Below are 21,183 nucleotides of genomic sequence, written 5' to 3' on the forward strand. Positions count from 1 at the left end.
GAATAAGCTAAAATCGTGAAGAAATCGCTGGCGAGCTGATGGGAAGGTGGTGTGTGTGTGTTACTTTGTGGTTGTGTGGGATGGAGAGGGAGAGGATGAGTTGTGAGAGAGAATGCTGTGGATGTAGCCTCCCATTGCCTGCCTCCTGGCCCTGCCCGTCTAGCAGGAGCTTTGCTGATTGCACGCCGCCCCTCGCATTGCCTCTTTAGTCTCTGCCTCCCTCCATGTGTCTGTGCCGTACGACTGGCTCCCTCTACTTCCGGGTCCCGTCATTTTCATTCTCCCGCCGATCAGCTCAACAAACTGAGTCTCTTGTATAAGGCAGCAGCAGCCAACCTGCCAGCAGTCAGTCATCTGCCAGAGACAGGCTGAAATTCCCCACCTCATCCTCCCAACTCAGCTCCACATTCTCTGCACGCGGAAGCACTTTTGCTCTTTTGCTCTCATTGCCTTTTGTAACCAGTTTTTTTTTATATATTTATTTGTGCTTTTTTTTTTTTTTTTTTTTACTAAATTGGTTTCTCTTCATCATTTGGATCTAGAATTTTTTTTTTCCGCGTGTCACTGGGGGAAAAAATAAAAATAAAAGAGACAGAGATCTGTAGGGAGCTGTCAAGAGGAGTTTACAGGAGATAGGAGCAGCAGGGGAGACGCGTAAGGAAAGAGAGAGAGAGAGAGGGGTTGGAAGATTTGCTGCTCAATCGTATCTTCATCAATATCACCATCATCTTCCTCCTCCTCTCCTGCCACCATCCCTCATTCAACGCGCTGACATGCTCTGCCTCTGATTGACATCTGAAGTGGCGGAGAGCCATGACAGTCCTCACTCTGGGTACGTGTGGCTCTCTCCTCCAGGGCCGCCACTGACCCCCCAACTTGGAATTTTTGGACACTTTATTTCCTACTGATCATTTGATTAAAAAAAAAAAACAAAAACAAAAAAAAAGGAAGAAAAAACTAAACACAAACAAGGACAACCAGGAGCCTTTACCCCACCCCCGCGCATTGGCTTCTGAATTAACATGATTATTTGATAGCATTTTTTTTTATCTTCTCGGAGCCGGCTAAAGAATCTTTGTTGGATTGCAGCAGGAACAAGAAATATTTTGGTTCTTACACCCCCTAGCCCCCCATTGCTGGGACTGGCGAGGCTTTATTCTGGGAGCAGGGGCCGAGGAGATACCCTAGGGCTGCCGGACAGCTGTTTATTGATGGCGCAAAGGGTAGGTTTAATTGCCCCCAGCTATATCCTTGTGCTCTGGGGCTGCTGTATGACCTGGGGGTGGGAAGGGGGTGCAAGGGAGATTTAGGGATCACTGTGTGTTTAATAAAGAGTGAATATGAGTGATTAGTGTTTAGGTATCTCCTCTCTCTCTCTCTCACCACTTCTCTCTCTCTCTCTCTCTCTCTCTCTGCTTCTCTCTCTCTCTCTCTTTCTCTCTCTCACTCACACACACTCTCTCATTCTCCCCTTCCCCAGCATTCAGCCCAGTCTCTTGCTCTTGCTTCGCTTCCTACACTCTTCTCTTCTAACACATTTTCTTCCAAATATAAATTTTTTTATTTTTTCTACATTTTATCGGAGAATTGTAGATCCTAATAACTTATTATTGATATTATTATTATTATTACAACTATTTTCTCGGGAAGAGTGATTTTTTTTGGATGAGCTGTAAAGACCTTACACACGCCTCAATGTTCCTGGTAACTTCCTTACCCCATGGAACTACAGTTTTATTTATTTTCCATTTTCCTTTCTGTCTCTTTCTCCCTTTCTCTACATATTTTTACATCTTTGGATTTTTTTTTAATTTGCACATTTAGATGACTTAATATTATATTTTATTTTCCATCCAGCTGATATTTTTGCTGGCACTTATTTTACTGTTTATTTAATCCCTCTATTTCGCCTGTCTCCTCGGGCCTTGTCTCTCCTAGCAATAACTCTTCCTCCTTTTCTGTTACTGTATCCTTGGCAAATGTTCTGTATTTCCCCTAAATTCATCTTTTCTTTTTCTGGCAGTACGATGAGTTACCGCACTATGGCATGGACGGAGTGGGGGTGCCAACGTCAATGTACGGCGACCCCCATGCCCCTCGCCCTATCCCACCGGTACACCATTTAAACCACGGACCCCCCCTCCATGCCAGCCAGCACTATGGAACACATGCCCCCCACCCAAATGTTATGCCCACAAGCATGGGATCTGCTGTGAATGATGCCCTAAAGCGGGACAAAGATGCCATTTACGGGTAGGTACTGGCACCCAGCTAGGCACACAGGCTTACAGTCAATTGCGGGGGCCAGAAGGGGAGAGTTCATACTTGCAGCGGGATGGCTTCTTGGGCTGCTGTGTAAAAATTCAGCAGCAGCAGTGAGTGAGGAGATAAGCATCTGGCACATGGGAATATCAGGGTGGATTTACAGGAAAAACTCCCAGCCACACTCGGCATCAAAAGCAGGAATTTCAGGTTAAGAGCAAAGCCGAGAAGAGAAAGGGAAAGGGGCTGCTGTGCGCTCTGCGGTTTGGGAAGGAAAGTTGCTGCTCCAGGCCCGTGCGTAAAAGCCACTAACTCAGGCTTCATTAGGGGAAGTCACAGGGATTCTAATTCCGGCCAATTAAGGATTAAAGGAACAACTAAAGAGGGGATTAAAATGGCCTTGTTGTTATGCAAAGAGAAAAACTGATAATCCCTTATTTCTCTGATACAAACTGTCATGTTACCCTAAAGAGCCTGCAATGTGCAAAGTCAGCCCAGCGGACTGGGGATTATTCGGGAAGACGTTGCACTCTATGTGCGATGACATTTATCTTCCTTGCACTATAAAAACAAACAGGTCTGCCTTGTGTGCGACTGTGCCAGCGACACAAATCGATATTAGTAATAGCGAGCTGTTTGTGCTTATTGTCGCCTTTGTGCTTTCCCTGTTGTCCAGTTCATTGCTAAAACACTTTCTCTTCTTTGTTCTCCTGTTTGGGTGACCCACAGACACCCTCTTTTCCCCCTGCTAGCTCTGGTTTTTGAGAAATGTGAACTGGCGACGTGTACCCCGCGGGAGCCGGGAGTCGCGGGAGGGGATGTGTGTTCGTCGGACTCCTTTAATGAAGATATCGCTGTGTTCGCCAAACAGGTCAGGTGCTGCGACTTCTGCACCCCACAACTAAAACGCATGTGTTAGACATCCTGGTAATAATGCTGCCATTTACACTGTACAGTCTACAGTTTATACTAAAGATCGCACGAATTAACGAATTCAGTTGCTACTGTTATCTATATTTGGCTTTCATATTGCCACTGCTATTTTAAACTTCTCTTCATCCAATGTTATTTAGATAGAAAATCCCTTTTACACATTATGTTCTTAAAATCAGTAAATAATTGTCCTTTGCGCAAAACCGTTAAATATAAATGTATTATATATAAATGGATGATCTTTTACCCTTGCTAATATATATATATATATATATATATATATATATTATATATATATATATATATATATATACGTATGATAAATTACCCTTGTCAATATGGATATATACGTATATGATGTTACCCTTGCTAATATATATACATATATGATAATTTATCCTTGCTTGGGTAATCCCTACATTTAGGGCAAATTGCAGTATCTGATTTGTTTTGTATTCCCGCAGGTCCGAGCGGAGAAACCACTATTTTCTTCAAACCCGGAGTTGGATAATTTGGTGAGATATTTTACTTCCCCTTGGATAGTGTTAAGTCAGTATTTTATTGTGGGTGGATAAAACCTTGTAATATTTAACAAGAGATATTTGAAATTGTTTTTACGCTTAATTTTGTGTACATGGATAGCAGGGCACACGGAGGCGAAACTAAGCACTAGTAATGTGCCATACTTTCGGGGTCCCTGTACAGTGGGGCTACCACCTGTGGCCCTGCCTGTCCCTCAGATTATTAATGGCACTGAATTAGCAGGCAGGAGGTGAATGAGAAATGTGCAGGAATCAGGGCAGGATTACACTTGATCAGAAGTAGCCAGGCGTGACGGCGGAATGGGCTAAATGTGGGATAATTAGTATTCCCCCTGACAGGGGCACACAGAGGGGGGATCCCCGAGCCTGGCCCAGAATAAGGAGAATTCCCAGCTAGCCCAGCACCTGTCCCAACATAAATCCAGCTCTCTTCATTACAGATGATTCAGGCGATCCAGGTCTTGCGGTTTCACCTCTTGGAATTAGAAAAGGTAAGATAAGTGTCTGATTATTGCATGGCCTGCTTTGCTCTTGATCTATATGGATCATGGGTATACATTGTGCCATTCTGTTTGTGTGCGATTCATTCTTCTAGCCTAATTGCTCCAAAGTGCCCCAAAGCCCTAATAATTGTCTGGTGTGTGTGTGTGCATCTTTATTGCTATCTATAAGGAAATCACTTACAGAAATATGTATCTACTGGCGGATGCAGTAACATCTGCTAAGATATTGTTACATTGTTTCTATTTCTTTATTCGAGGAAAAGGCACATTTGGCTGGGCACTGTGGCCCTGGTGGGGAGGGGTTGGTTGCTGTATGAGTTGTCTTCATAGAAGCACTGTATACAGTCCATTAAGTCATGCCACCAGCTGTTGTTTAACTGCAGCTCCCAGGTTCCACCAACGACCAAAGCTTATTTATGTTATTTTGCCCAAGAGATTCCCCCATAGGATTATAGCCAGCACTTGGGTGTCATTTGCGCCTCTGAAAATGTGATCTCCCTAAAATCATATTGTGTTGGTGCCAATTAGACATTACCTAGGGCTGAACTGCCAGAAATGGGAGGTGAGTGCCCTGTGCCCCCCTGTGATTCCCTGCTGTGTCCATTCCTCCCATGCTCTTCTTTTACCCCGTTTCCTCTCCACCTCTCTCCTCTCTACTTGTTGCTGGCAGCTCTCTGGAGAATAATATCCGCAGCTAGCATTTCTTTATTGTTTCCTTGCTTGTAACTATTACAGTCTTTTATAATTGTTACTCATGGAAAGGAGCAGCCGCACCAAATGATTGCTTTTATCCCACACCCCCCTCTCTTCCCTCAGGTCCATGAACTGTGTGATAATTTCTGCCATCGATACATCAGCTGTTTGAAAGGAAAAATGCCCATAGATCTAGTGATTGATGAAAGGGACGGAAGCTCCAAATCTGACCACGAAGAACTCTCGGGGTCCTCCACAAACCTTGCTGACCATGTGAGTCCCACGCCAATCATCTTATCATGTATGTTAGATGCCATTAATACCATGTCTCATCGTGCAACTGCATAGGACCATGTTATATCAGTCTTCTACATGGATTGGCTTGTCACATGAGCCCTTTACAGGCTCTGTCTTGCCCACTACACACACCTTGTGCTTGCTTCATTATATCTATATATATATATATATATATATATATCTATATCTATATCTATATCTATATCTATATCTATATCTATATCTATATCTATATAGATCCATTTTATACAGGGAAGAAAGTGAGTTTTGTAAAGATGCAAAACAAGCAGAACTAATTTCTAATATTTTGTCCTACTGGTTAATTCTGTTATATGCAAGTTCAGTTCCTATATGAATTATAGTCTTGCTATAGATAGGTAGGTACTTTTGCTCACAGTCGGTGTTTATTTGGTTGACTGGCTCCTTCTTCTTGCAACTTCAATGGTTAAACCCTTGGTATACTGAAGGCAGCCTTCTCTATGTGACCAATGCAGTGCATATATATAGATATATATATATCTATATATAGATAGATATATATGTCCGAACTTGCTGATTTATAGTAAAAACTTGCTTTAACTTAGCTGCCGTGAGTGCTTTCATTCCCTATTGTGTTTGTGTATATATATATATATATATATATATATATATATATATATATATATATATATATATATATATATATATATATATATATCAAGCTCCTAATAAAAGAAATATATATATATATATATATATATATATATATATATATATATATATATATATATATACACATATACATAATAGTATTTCTTTTATTAGGAGCTTGAGCCCTTCAAAATAAAAGCATTATGGGAGATAAGTCGCCCGAAGAAGAGGCGATTTTTGGCGACTAATTTACCCCAGTAGCCATGTGTGCTACCACAACAATCGACTATTCTATTATGGAAGGCTGCGTGAATTATTATTAGTCATTGATTGCCAACACTATAAATGGGTTATCCACCCAAATACTGTTTGCTTGGATAATACAAAAAAAAAAATGTAATTCTTAGCAACGTTAGAGCATCGATGAATTGCAAATGTTTTATGGTTTTTAAAGTTATTGGTGAATGTAAACTGCAACTAAAAACAAAGCAATGTTTGTACATGGCTTTCTGTTGTCTGGTTCTGACTCTTGATACAGTGTGGTTTAAAAGTCAGTTCTCTTTCCAGCTGACTTCTGCTACATTGTAAGAGCCAGGACTACAGAGACTAGAACCAGCCAAGCAGATACTGATTTTAATAGCAATTACTGCTGTAACTTTAAAAACAAATATTTGAATACATGTATATTGACAATTTTTTTTTTTTTGCATTATACAAAACAGATACAGTTTTTGGTGGACATCCCCTTTATTCACTTGAAAAATAAAATAAGGGTTTTAGGAAAGGGCTTGTGCCCAGTGCTGTATTGATAACAGTTGCTGTTCCTCCATCCCTACCGATGGTGGGCTTGTTGTTGATCTTGTGTGTTAGCCCGTGGCCTTCCAGATGTCCTCGTACATTGTTGGTATGTAGTGGTGGTTTATCAATTGGATTATTGTTTCAAAAACATCTATACTGGCGCTTATAATAATAATAATAATATATTTTTTTAATCTCCATAGTCTGGAGAATATCTTGAAGCGATTAGCAAGAATAAAATAAACGAATAAATTGTGTGTACCAATAACCTTTTCTAATAACACGTGTATCAAATCAGCAAATCAAACTCGCCTTCCACGTCCAGTGTTGTAACTGCAGTGCGATCAGATATGGGCTCTATGATACGTGATCAGTACTTATTTACTTATTGTGATTTACTTTAGGCAACTTTAATAGAGAGGGATCCAAATCCACGACAAGGAGGGGTGGGGGAATGAGAGATGGATATGTTGATGAGTCCCACCTTGCGATGACTTGAGATGGTATCTCCCTGACACTATATAAACAGGGTAAATGGAAGTTCCGCTCTCTGAGGGGGGTGCCTGGGTTAAGGGTTGAACAATAGTAATAGATAAGCTGTCCGTGCAGCCTGGCCATCCCTGCCCCCGCTCACTTAGGCTTCCTTTCCCATTCTACGGATTTGACAGATGGTAACAGCCAAAACCAATGTTCCCTAGTTAAAACGAATCGTTTCATATAACGGCATTCATGCTTTTGGGCGCTACCTGATGTAAGCCGTGTTATAATGGCGATGAACTTTGGGCCCCCCAATGTAAAAGATTTGGGCGGTGGTAAATTGTTAGCAGTGGAGGAAATGTGCCTTATAACTCATTCGGTCCCCGCCCAAACTCTTGTTTACTACGAAACGCTCACTAATCCGTTTGTAATAGTATCTCCTTATAAAGCTGCCTTCCGTTTATATTTTAATGTCATACGACTGTTACTTTATTATAAATAGAAAGCAAAGTAATTAGCGCAGGCAATTAAAAATAAAAAAGCTGTGCGCCCAGATCCCAGTCTGGCACTTGCTCAAACAGCGTTTTGCGTGTGAAGATACTTTCCCGCCAAAAGTGAGCAGATACGACACAGATAATGCGCACGACAACACCGGAAGTAGATACTGATCATTTCCGCCTGTGCCAGCCTTGTTGGATTGGCATTTTGAAAATAATTCTTGGAGTATATTAAATTGTTCAAAAGTTCAAAAATAATTTGTATACATCATACATGTACAACTCCTGATGTCAGGTTGATGTTGGGAGTTGCAATTCAGTTGAAGGTTGCTGGGGCCTGTGGTCCTGCACTGAGTAAATACATCCTGGTTGCAAATAATTTTGTGTTTTTTTTTTTAATTGGACAGGGATAAATAAAGAGATTACTTAGAAACTGATGTTTATTTAGTCCTACCAAATGTGCATTTAATATGTACCCTCTTCAGAGATTGTCAGTGCTCGGTTAACCCTAGGCATGTACAAAATGGGCTAGCTGTGCTTTAGGCCGCAGATTCAGCTTTCCATTTGGTCTTCCCTGTGTGCTCTGAAATACAAGAGTATACGCAACACTTTGACATGGTAACCCTGCGAGATAGTTACTCAAAGGTATATATATATATATCTTCTTTGTTGCAATGGCTTCATTTGTGTACATCTTTATGAGGAACAGATAACCCTTTGTAGATGCCATATATAAATGTTCCATATCTATCTATAAATATATATTTGTCCTTTGCAAACTTCTGGGGAAATTTTGAAGGACCACGATTGACATTTTATTTATACGGAGAAAAAGCGTCAGTGGAAGAGTTTAAATGTTTGCCTATGACTGCAATGGAGCTGAATAGGGCCTGAATATGTGAACTATTGACCCCTGGAGAGCAGGAGAGTACACAGCATGTCCTTTGTGGTTAACCATTTCATTGCCTTATTTGCAAGATCTAAATAGTAGCGTATGTGTGTAATTGGGCGCCTAGAGCGTATGGAAAGCAGTGTAACCTCCCCATACATGGCATATGTGTTTTTCTGTCTCCAGATTTTTGTATTGGTCTTTATTATACTTTATACTCATTTACTTAAGTATTTTGTTCCCCCCCTGTCATTTTTAATGCAAATCAGGGGGGCTTAGTCCTGGAAGGAGTTAATAGAGTCAGGCAAATGGTGTTTCAGTGTTATCAGTGCCCGACACAGTGTCAATTTGCTGTGCAGTCCTGTATATTATGGAAATAGGCTGTTGAAATTATACCAGCTGGGAATGCTGATCATTTTGTTTCACACAAATTTTTAGATTCTTCTCACATTTAATCACTGTCTCATGCGTTGAATCTCCTACCATTTTAGTAAATCTCTCACACATTAAGTAATTTACAAAGATATTCTGTCACTATTCAGTTCACTTTCTTGCATATTAAACTGCACTCTTTAGAGCCATTGTTTGTTATTTCTCCCCAGACTACTTGCCACTAATTCAGAATTTGCTAGCCACACACTTACATCGACTTGACACTATTTTCCTTTATATCTCTTGCTCATTGTCTTATAAATCATGACAATATTATGTTGTGCTTTACATTGCTCTATAAATCCAATGCCAGTGTTTGGGAACTTGTGAGACACGCGTTACTGTTACGAGAGACTGCAGTGTGAAATACATTTTTTAGCCAGTGGGCCAAATAAACTCATTGAGGCATTTATTAGTACATGGAAAGAAAACTTGATAAAGATATGCAAACTGTTAGGAGAGATTCCTGTATTTAGGCAGTAGATAATAGTAGAAAATGTCAAGTTTGTTTAATCTTCTACAACTATATATATAAATATATCTTCTGCCGTAGAAAGTAGTATGAAAATTTATAGCATTAGCTGAATCAATTATTTGTCACTTAAGTTAACCTGGTCTTGGGGTACATGAAGACATATGGCAGGATAATGGGGAACTATAGGTCGGGTGTGTAGACAGCAGAACTGTTTATATAAACGATGTAATGACAGCAAAGTAAGGTTCTGTGTAAAAGTCTAAAACTATGAAACTACTCTATGTCACATTAGGTTAGGTCAGTCCAACCTTTTACTCACAGTGGACCATGTAGTTAACATATACATGTTCTTGGTCAGAAATATATCAAAATGATATCATACATTGCAGTCTTTGGAGCGCATAGGCACATCGGGGGGTCATATATATATATATATATATATATATATATATATATATATATATATATATATATATATATATATATATCTTGAAGGTCCCAGATGAACAGCCTTGATTAGGTCATATTACTTCTGTATGTTGTCAACAACAAATGGCACATCCTTTTGGCTTTTGCCGTGAGGGATTTATCGATAAATTATAATGATATCTCCTCCTCCCCTCATCACCACACCAGTTGCACTCTGTGGTAGGCATATACATTTACAAACAAATTCCACACATACACGCACACACACTATATTTTTATCGATCAGATAAATTACATTACTTTGAATTAAGTAGTTTCTAAATTGAATAAATCAACTAAAACTTTTTCAAAGTTTTCCATGTACATATCCTTTTTTTTTCCAGACAGATTTTTTTGTATCTTATTATTTGATTTAAAATTGCAGGTCGTGGTGATTTTAAATCATCTTAATAATATTAATTTCTCCCAAGTTTGAAGTTATGTGAGTTTTAAAGAGACCCATTTATAGTATGAGGGATATGATGGTTTTTTATCCAAGGGATTCCTTAATTGATTTCAATATGGGATCCTAATGACTTAATATGAAATCAACAATACAGCTCATTTGTTGTTCATATAATTATTACAATCCAGGAGGTATCAACAGGTTACACAGGGCATTGAAAGGGCCATGGCACAACTCAGAACAAATAATACTTAACAGCAGTACTAAGTAGTAATGTTCCATGCTAGACATGTCACACTTATGCAAGAGAGTATTGTAATGCTCATATACACCCATTAATTAAGTAATCAGAGAGCATAAATGTATATTTGCTTTGGTGAAGAAAACTTCTGTTCCAGTAAATGTTTTCTCTGTGTTAATTCAATAGTCTGTTTTTAAAATCTTTGTTTTTCAATATATAATTCTAGATTAGCTGATAACAAAGACTCGCATTTTAGCCATACATACTTAACAAACTCTCCACTAATCTACCTTAAAATAAATAGCATATTATATAGCAATACTAGAAATCATGTGCTGAACATCAGACAAAAATGACCTACAGTTTCTGTATATAACTTGTCCCACATGAGTGGACGGTCAAAATGTTCAGCCCAGGATATGAATAACTAAAATTCAATACCAATTCTCGTTAATGGGGTCACGGGTTTGGAAGGCTCAGAAGAGTAAAATGCAATTTAGTGATTTCAGCTGCAATAACTTTTCTGAACCTGAATAGCACAATTACAGCTTCCTAAACACTGGAGAATAAGAAAAATATCCATACTTTATATTTGAAAAACAAACCCCAAGAGATTATCCCCAGACCACTCTAAGATGATCCTGTTTATAACTGCAATACAATGTAACTGAATCCTGTTGTCCTATTTAATTACTTTTTATGTCTTTATTTTTTTTTTAAAAAAACTTGATTTTGTTTTTACTCCATTGCTTGGATGCTGATTACACATAAAGTGAAATCTGAACAGTAAGATCATTTAAGTATTTGTGCTGAGAGATGACTTTATATATTTTTTAAGATCTATGTGACTTGTTTTGAAAATGATTTAACAACATGGTTAAGAGCAGAAAGAAAGTAAATAAGCTTGATGTTGTCATAGATACAGCATTATTTGCAGCAGCAATTCATATTATTCTTTATCACAATGGTTATGATATGATATTTAAAAATGAATAGGATTTGGACTAGATGATGTTTAAATATCTCTTACTTAACCGCAAGTCCCCATTTTATGTTGAACTACAACTCCCAGCATCCTTCACACCTTGATTATATGGGAAGAGTACTAGAAATTGTATACTAGCCACATCAAGGGACCTATTGCTAACAGAACAGCTTAAAAGATTTTATTTTAGGAATAAAGAGAACATATTTCAGTGTCAATTATGTAAATAGAATTTTAGGAAATGAATTTATATTGTGAAAATAGATGAACTCTGGCATATGTATTGTTATGACAATAACTCTCCATTTTTTACCTTTCATGGCCTATATTTTTTAAGCTAAAAAACTTTTTTCCAAGGAAGAAAGTTTTCAAACCTTTTTATAAAGCAAGGGCAGTGAATGCTCCAGCTGCTGTGAAGTAACTCCTTGTATCCCCTATAACTGAGTTTATAGGGCACGCTCGCAGTCGTAGTTCTGTAACCAAATGCCACCTATGCACTTAAATGTACAGCAATTCATCTACATGTTGAAACACTGAATCATTTAAAAGGAAATTTTACTGCAGCATTATTCAAACAGATTTAGAGAGGACATATATTTATTTGGTTTTACTGGTGTAATTGATCTTGCTTAAGTTAAAAACAGCCTAAGCACAGTAAATTAGCTTAATGGCATTTTCTGGTATTCATGATTGCCATCTGCCTGCTAGATAATTCATAATGTAAAACTTGTTCGCCATAATCAGGCTTTGTCTGCTTCAAGATATAACAAAGGGTGTTCAGGTGCTCGGTAGTGTAGTAATGGTGGTCTTCTGCCTGTGCCTCTCATAGCCAAAGGGTATCAGTGCATCCTAGGGGTCTTATTTCAGTAACCATAAGACTGGCAGTTTTTATTTGATGGAACATGTTTGTGTAGTTTGCATTTAGCTTTATCTTGCTGTACATAGGGAGGGATAAAATTGTACTGTTGAACGTTTATTGGGACATTCGGTAGGATTTGGAGCTTGTATCCCCTGTGTTTGAGACAGTATACTTCATACTAGCACTGGCTTCAGGAGCATTGATTTCATTTATATATACTTACTGCTGTAAGATTGACTAACATAAGCATGTTTTTAAATGTAGGCAAATTATATAGTATTATACTATACTTGGCAGGGGATTAGATGCAATGGTAGTGAAAAATTGCCTCATTGCTTGCTTTGCCAATCCCTTGTACAAGCTATTTAAAGTGATTGTCTGTTGAAAAGCACCCAAAATAAATCTGTGCCACTGTAAATCCGAGATTATTATTACTTAATTTTAATACACAAACATATTCCTTGCACTATGCAAAGGAATGCTGTATATACAGCAAACATACAAATGATATACAAATCTGTAATCTGTAATTACAAATTTGTAATTTATGGCTTGCATTTTAGTAACAAATGAGTAAAGAGTAAAAAACATAAGAGTTAGTGATAAAATAATGTATAAGAGAAATATCATGATGTTTGCACCATAGTAACATAGTATTACTGGAGCATATTGCTTATCCCGACTCCTTCACACTGACTTAATTAGCAAAGTTACCAATGAAAATATCAAAGGAAGAGGATCTGCATGTCCAGCTTGGATGGCAGGACATCCTTTAAAAAAAAAAAAATAGTAATTAAAATATAATAACACTAGGGCAGGCATATATAACCAACAACTGTCTACTACCATATGTTATTTGTGCATTCCACATTACAAGCAAATTCTATAGAATGAATCGGTTGGGACACAAGGCCGTCTTGACTGTCAATGCTGTGTGGTGTAGAACAGCGGTGGTCACAATATCTTTGTCCGTCTGTTGCCATGAAAAGATCCCTTCCTGATTCATATGGCGAGGTGGTATGCAAATCTCCATGCAAAAACAGTAAGGCATTCATATTTTTCCAGCTTTGTTATTCTAACTTTTAAAAGATTACATAAAATCGAGATAAATTTGTCCTTAGCTCTCAGGTACACAACAGTTAAATGAAATGTTCTTAGATACAACACAAATATATTGTTTTAATATGGCTCATGGCTAATTGCATCATAAAAGACATAAGACAATGGAATTCTATAGAGATAAAAGGGACTGTCTTATGGTCAGTCACACAGAAGTCATGTGATCCTCAAAATCAATGGATCTGTTTGCGAACGAATGAATGTTTCTGAATTCTGTACCTGCCACCCACCCAATTTGTGCACGTGGTCTAGTTTTCCTACTCCAATGGCAATGTAGCATAGGCCATATATCTTGTCTGTTCATATCTTCTGATAGGATGGAAACATTACTTTCAGTGGGATACTGTTTGAAACTTTACAGCAAGTATACTTTGTCTGGAGTCTTTATGTAGTTGATCATTATAATGTTAGCTATAGCCTGCATTGTGAAGAACAAATGAAGAAAGAAAAACCAGAGTAGTTGGTCTCAATAGAGCTGACATATGGCTTTTGTGTGTAACCCATTCAATAGTTAGATTAGCTACTTAGGCTTAGTGCCAGTGGGTACTAAGATATTAAAAGCACACTGGTTGATGTGGTACAGTGTAGAAATTAAGTGCATACTGTATGCATATAAAATGAGGTGTGGGGCTGTATGCATCAGAAAAATAACCATACTGTATATGATATTACACCATGTTGCTGGTGGGACAAGTGTATGCCATGCAGAAATGTTCTTATGTGTATATGATACAAATGATTTTTATCTGATGGGAATATCACTGACAAATTTTGAACTGTATCAGACAAGAAATTCCATTGTCTATCTCTGTCAGGAATGCTATTACACTCAAATGGCATTATTCTGAAAGGGACTGCACTTTTCATAACTAAAGGAATTGGAAATTATTTGTGACAAGTGCTACACTCTCTGTATCTAGTAAAGTATGACGTGTAAATATTCTCATCAGATATATTCAGTTAAGAATCTTGGGGTGTGGGCAATCTTTGACGTTGTTATTGGGATGTTACTATTCTACAGCTCCAAAATACATTAAAAAATGACAAATTATAGTACATTATACCTGTAGAGAAATGTCAGCTGGTCCCCAGAGCTTACAATCTGTAGACTGAAGGAGATATGGCAATGTTCCTGATGGAATTTGTAGGATGTGGACAATCTTTGACATTGTTACTTGGGTGTTACTATTCTACAACTCCAAAATACAATTAAAAATGACAAATGAATAGTACATTATACCTGTAGAGAAATGTGAACTGGTCCCCAGAGCTTACAATCTGTAGCTGAAGGAGGTATGGCAATGTTCCTCTGATCTGATGGAATTACACTGTCTATCAGATGGAATAACACTGAGTAAGTGATCGAATTTCAACATCTTGCTAATGCAGAGCCTTGAGAAGTCATTTAGAATAAAATAGTTGCAGCTCATGCATCTTTACATCGCTTTTCAGGCGTTAGTTCAGATTTATTTTTTCTTTTTGGCTAACCGACTCTATCTATTTGTCATCTATCTATCCATCCATGTGTATTAAATTATTATTTTTTTAAAACAGTTTTTTTTTATAACAAGGGATTCCCCTGAAAATAAGGACACCACCATCTTTTGTATGTTTAGCAAAATCCAATGATGTTGCAAAATCAATTTTTAACCTTCCTATTGAAGAAACAGTACTGTGAGCCAGGCTGGTGTGTAAATGAGAAACACATTCTAGGCACAGAGATCTCTTGTGGCAGTGCAAGTACATGCTCTTCCCATATTGTCTCCTGCTTTTATATTAATTACAACTTGCATTATCAGCTGCGGGGCTCCAGCCCAGCAAATAGAAAATGCCTTCCCAAGGGATCTTGCTTCTTGGATGTCTTTTTCATCCGCTTTGTATCAGGCTGCTCAATATTCGCAGCTTTTCACCTGGAAACTGCTCTCTTTAACACAATTAGATAGAGGTAACATACATTTGTATCTTAAATTATTAAAAATTCTCCTGCATGCCTGTCTGCGGAAACGTAAACTGTTAGCTGTTTAATATAATAATGTAATCAAGTGCTGGATGTAGTCACTGAATGAATAGCGCTTTTTATGCTTGTATACATACAGACTTATATATATATATATATATATATATATATATATATATATATATATATATATATATATATATATATATATACACATATATGTGTGTGTATTATGTATTCATATAAATCCATTTCTACTATCTTTCTATTCCGTAACTATTAAAAAAGACAGACATGATTTAGGCTTTGTTTAGGTTTTATTTTCTCTACCTTTTGTATCGATCAGTATTTGTATCAATTTGTATGTTTGATTATACACCCTTCAAATGTAAAGTGCTGCAGAATATGCTGGTGCCTTATAAAAATGTGTTAATTATTCCGTTTTTTTTGTTTTTTAACTCTGCATGTACATTTATAGTTTCTCTGTCTCCCAAGGAGCTCCATAGAACTAATTAAAGCCACAGGCCATGAAACTTAAAAATCTCCTAAAATTTTTGTCTATTTACTGTTTAGATTGTAAGCTTTGTTTTTAGATTGTTAGCTTGGCCCCTCTTTACCTCTTGTATTGGTTATCAGTTGTTTTGTTTTTTTTGTGTGTAACCTGTTTGTTCAATGTATTCACCCATTCATTGTACAGTGCTGCAGAACATGTTATTGCTCTATAAATGTGTGTTAATAATAATCATACATTATACTATAATTCACATAACATTATTGTTATAAGGTAGGGTTATTTATAATTAACAAAGTATTTGTAAAGCTCCAGCATACTCTGCAGTGATGTACACTAGGACAAAACCAGCAACCAATGATACCAACATTAACTGATACAAAAATTAAAGCATGTGCGCTCCAACCCTTGTGTAGTCCTAAATATTTGTGTTTAGTAGATTATATTTATGTGGTTTATAAATTAATAACTAGTTCTACACTGCTGTGTATTTCAGCATAAATTGTAACTTATTCCTGTCACCCTTGATGTCATGATAATATAAGGTTCATGGCATGCATGTTTTGCAACAAATGTCTTTTTTCAGCACGATTCTGAAAATCTAGTTATACCTTTTACTTTCTTATAATTAGTGATATTACTGTATCAATAAACAAAAGAAATGTGGAAGTTTTCTGGATTATATATATATAGATATATATATGTATGTTCAAACAATGACTGCATTGCTTCTTGTGCAGAAAGAGTTTCTTTCGATGTGTGAAAATGTGCATGTGTGTTATCACCTTCTGTCACAATCCTGGATTAAACTAAAAATTTGATTGGATAAATATCCAAAAAACTGATGGGTCATATTTCATGTATTGATATCTGGTGGTGGTAAAATATGTTTAAGATTCCTTAGTATTAAGTTGGAAGGAAAGATAACGTAACTTTAGAGTCAGGTATACTATGTTAAAAGTTAATTTTCTTAAAAACATGGCGATAAACTGTTGTTTATCTATCAGTTTCCATCGTTAACAGCCACCAGTTAGTCACAAATTGCATAAATATACTTTCTTTGTCCACTGACTTAAAGCTTAAAGAGTTACAAGTATGTAACATTTTCAAACAACTATAAAAAAAATAAATAAGGGGGATATGTCAAAATTCCTTTTTAAGCTGTTTGTTGAATTGCAAAATATTTGTTAAAATTGGCATTAATGTTGATTGCATTTGTTAAAATAGAACTTTTTTTGAGTTGTAGCTATCTGAATGACTGTAACAATCCATTTTGAGTGTCTAATGTAAAGAGGGTCGTGTTATATTTAACATTCTTGACTGAACTCTAATTTAATTCCCTAAGAAAATCATACTTTTATTGCATGTTTTAAACTTGTGTACTTCAGAACACTAGATGGCTTCAAAATTACATAGCAAACAGTGAAAATGTAAACAGGCTTCTGAGTATTGACAAACAGGCTGGTCCCTTGATATTAACAGAATACCGATAGTAAAATATATGTTTATTTTCCATGAAAGTGCATATTTTATAGTCAGCGTATACATGTATAACATTTAGCTTGACAAAACTTGAGATAATCGAATGAGAATTTCGCTTTATTTGTAGGGAAGGAATGTTAGCAGTTTTTTTATGTAAAAATGTTGTGCATTTCTTACTTCATTTAATTCCAACGTCGACACCCGATGTCTGAAACCCTTCTCCCCTTTGCATCAGGCAGTGGCTATTTGGACCACAATAAGCATGCTAAAGGGCACATTCGTTGAAGAGAATGGGGTTATACTTCTGTTACATATACATATTTGATAAATGGGGTTTGAATATTGATAAATCTGCCCCAATGTTTCTTTGTATTTAAGACATTTACAATTATCCCATTTCCTTTGTTCAAAGACTTGTTAACCATTAAGACAAAAAAAAAAACCCATCAGCATCAGCATGTGAATGTTTGTTGTTTAGGGTGAATCAACGTGGTGCTCTTTAAAGGTAATGGGACATGTGCAGCCTCCCATTTATTCTGCTTATATCTAGCTTCGGTTATTACAAGGGCACTTTTTTGTCAGTAATGCAGTAAAGCTTCCACTGAAAGAAGTTTGGCTTATGTAAATAAGTTCTGCTTCAGAAAGTTTCAACCACTGTACAAGAGTAAGTGTACTTTGGGTGGAATGGTTAATAAAAGTGTTAACGTATATTTATTAGTCTTGTTATTTTCACATACAAGTGACAAGTAAAGCAGGCCTTTCTTATGTTTGTGCAATCCTTCCATATTGCTGCAGAGATTGGCGTTACGCTTCTTTCATAGTCAATATTGTAATTATTATTTTTTTTACAAAACACCAACACTGTTTTCTGAAAATCTAATAGTGTACTAAGTCGGAACAAATTCAGCATTAATATATATATATATATATATATATATATATATATATATATATATATATATATATATATATATATATATATAGTTGCTTAGAAGTTGCGTTGAGGTTGCATGGCTGCATTTTATTTTCTGGTTTACAACTCCAGTTGGGGTCTAAATTATTGGAGGTTTAGCCTGCATACAGCACAGTGTTTCTCCTACTAAAATATAGAAGCAAATGCAAGGGCAAGCATAGTGTAGAGGCACAAAGTCCTGTGTTCCTTCCAATTAGGGCTAAAACAACCCCAAGACTAGTGCAGCTGCACTAGGGATGGGAGCACAAGCCAAACTAAATACAAAATTCAGCACCAACATCTGTGCTGTCAAATAGATACTCTGGTAGAATGCACACAGACGTTCCAGGATGTGAACTGTTATATTTCATGTGGATTATTTCCTAGATACGTTTCTACATTATTTCACTTTCTCTCTCCTTTGGTGAATTTTGTATGGTTTTTTTTTCATGTTCACTTTGTTTAAGGGTATAGGGTGTGTTTTGGGATCTGTAACTCAATGGGGTTTGGACCCATTTTGAAGCTTTAAATAGTCTTGGTGCACTAGTGTTCTCTAAACCATTGAGCAGATACAATATGTTGATGCAAAAAAAAAAAAATCAGTGTGTATAACTTTGTTCTTGTATTTGATATTTTTTCCCACAACCTGCCTTATAAGCATGGTAATAATATCTATCTATCTATCTATCTATCTATCTATCTATCTATCTATCTATCTATCTATCTATCTATCTATCTATCTCTCTCTTTTTCTCTCTCTCTCTCTCTCTCTCTCTCTCTCTCTCTCTCTCTCTCTCTCTCTCTCTCTCTCTCTCTCTCTCTCTCATTCTATCTATCTGATATATGCCTATCTATATACACAAACATATTTATATATTCTGTTATATCCTTGTGTTTGTTTCCACCACCTTTGTTCATCATTCACACGAGTCACTGCCCCAGTGACTTTACAAACTTAAATTATGACTCTTAAACACTCTGCGCTGTGTTTTATAAGGAGTCAGTAAACCTGCTTTTACGTTTAGGATTGTGGTGGGAAACAGAGTACCTAGAAGAAATTCACACAGATATGTGGAGATCGTGCATAGTGTATGTTCTGTGCTGAAAGGTTGTAGTTCTAACCACTGAATAACAAACACACACACACACACACACATATATATATATATATTTATATATATATTTATATTACAGGATGATGTGCAGCATGTGTGCATCTCTCACCCAGAGGTGACATTCTTCCTGCCAGTATACACATAGCATCTGGTATGCTATTTACATCTCAGTTTCATAACATGTTACACAGCAGGAGTCTGGCAACCATCTGGTAATCCCTCCTTTAAATGACCACTTAGAAGCAGTACAAGGTCTAGTGAGTAACTGGCAACTTGTCCCTTGATAGCCATATGGCTTTCTGGGAGCAGGCAAACAGGACAACACTCTTCTTCCTTATATAAGTTATGAAGAAATATAACCTTCTCTACAAGGCCTGATTTTTGGTCATGTTGCCCTTGTCTATGGAAATACTTGTAGAAAAGGCAATACACTTAGAATAAGACATGTCTTTGACTTATAGAAGGGAATATCAATGATAAAAATAGACAAGAGAGGACAAGCAAGTATATATATATATCGCCAAAATACTATATGCTGCATACTGCAAATTTAGTGCCTATATACAAGGAGCCCTGAGGTTCTTTCCAATGTCCTTAAAAAATCCTACATTCAACTATAATACATACATTTCAGTGAATGATGTAGCACATATGATACTGTTAATCACAAAATATGTGATATTTCTCTGTATAGGGAATACTATACCCCATTGCAGTTTATAATGACTTGCATAAGAATTCCATGACAATAAAAAAGTGGCCTGCATGCTTCACAGATTTTGTCTGGCAAGTAACCATTAACATTTCTTGAATAAAGCATATTTTTACTGATAAAGGCTCTCTGCAAATTGCTCTTTGCTTTCGTCTAAGATACGTTTTAATATACATTAAGTAAAAATGTTCAGTAGTATTATTTGTGAATATAATCTGTTACCCCCGGTTCTGTAACAATGTTGCAATTAGTTCTTCTCCTGGATTTAATCATCTGGTTTATGCTACATTGTTCAGGAGTCAGATCAAGTAGTGCCTAGAATATGATCAGTCAGAAGGTATTGATTTCAATAGCAAATACATTGTTGAATAACTTTGAAACCATTTTCATAAACATAAAGACGCCAAACACCTATTGACTTTTGTTCCTGCCTTTCAGTCAGTAGCTTCAGGGAGAGTATAAAGTCTCAGTACAGGCTGTGTTGAGCATGTAACCAAACCTTCACTTTATTTAATTTTATTGTTTTATGCTCCCTTACTAACACTTTTCTTCTCAATTATTTTCTTCCCATGAACAATTAATATGCTGCTGTTGAATTTCCTTTGATGGGCTTGTCAGAATCCTGCCTCGTGGCGAGATCATGATGATGCGGTTTCCACGCATTCTGCAGGTACCCCAGGTCCCTCAAGTGGTGGTCATGCTTCCCAAAGTGGAGACAACAGCAGTGAACAAGGTAAGATACCCTTTTATTACTGGTGTTTCCCTGAAATCAGCTAGTAATGTTTGGCATAGTAGAAGGAAGTAAAAAAGGATAATTTATTTTTTACATATATATAGGACATTTTAGTAGTTCGTAAAGTTTCAGATTTAATTAAATGTATATATTGTCTGAAAACACTTAGAGGGTTATTTATTAAAGTCTGAATGCCAAAAGCTCAAAAAAATTCT

The 21,183-nt window shown here is 36.7% G+C and overlaps 1 protein-coding gene across 6 annotated transcripts in view; it reads left to right on the forward strand.

The window, feature by feature from the left end:
- Positions 1-206: 206 nt before the first annotated feature.
- Positions 207-21,183, forward strand: part of LOC108699226 (homeobox protein Meis2) — a 110,703-nt gene continuing 89,726 nt past the window's right edge. For 4 of the 6 annotated variants that reach the window (XM_018231171.2, XM_018231172.2, XM_018231175.2 and 1 more), the window contains exons 1-7: positions 1,455-1,704; positions 2,024-2,253; positions 2,992-3,133; positions 3,660-3,710; positions 4,178-4,228; positions 5,057-5,206; positions 20,854-20,968. In XM_018231171.2, the coding sequence (XP_018086660.1) occupies positions 1,666-1,704; positions 2,024-2,253; positions 2,992-3,133; positions 3,660-3,710; positions 4,178-4,228; positions 5,057-5,206; positions 20,854-20,968 (778 nt within the window). In that variant the 5' untranslated portion in view covers positions 1,455-1,665. Of the gene's footprint in view, positions 1,224-1,454; positions 1,705-2,023; positions 2,254-2,991; positions 3,134-3,659; positions 3,711-4,177; positions 4,229-5,056; positions 5,207-20,853; positions 20,969-21,183 lie in introns of those variants that run through there. The other 2 variants (XM_018231174.2, XM_018231176.2) reach the window with 1 other exon arrangement.

The sequence above is a fragment of the Xenopus laevis genome, chromosome 8L (assembly GCF_017654675.1).
Source record: "Xenopus laevis strain J_2021 chromosome 8L, Xenopus_laevis_v10.1, whole genome shotgun sequence".
In the NCBI taxonomy this organism is placed as follows: domain Eukaryota; kingdom Metazoa; phylum Chordata; class Amphibia; order Anura; family Pipidae; genus Xenopus; species Xenopus laevis.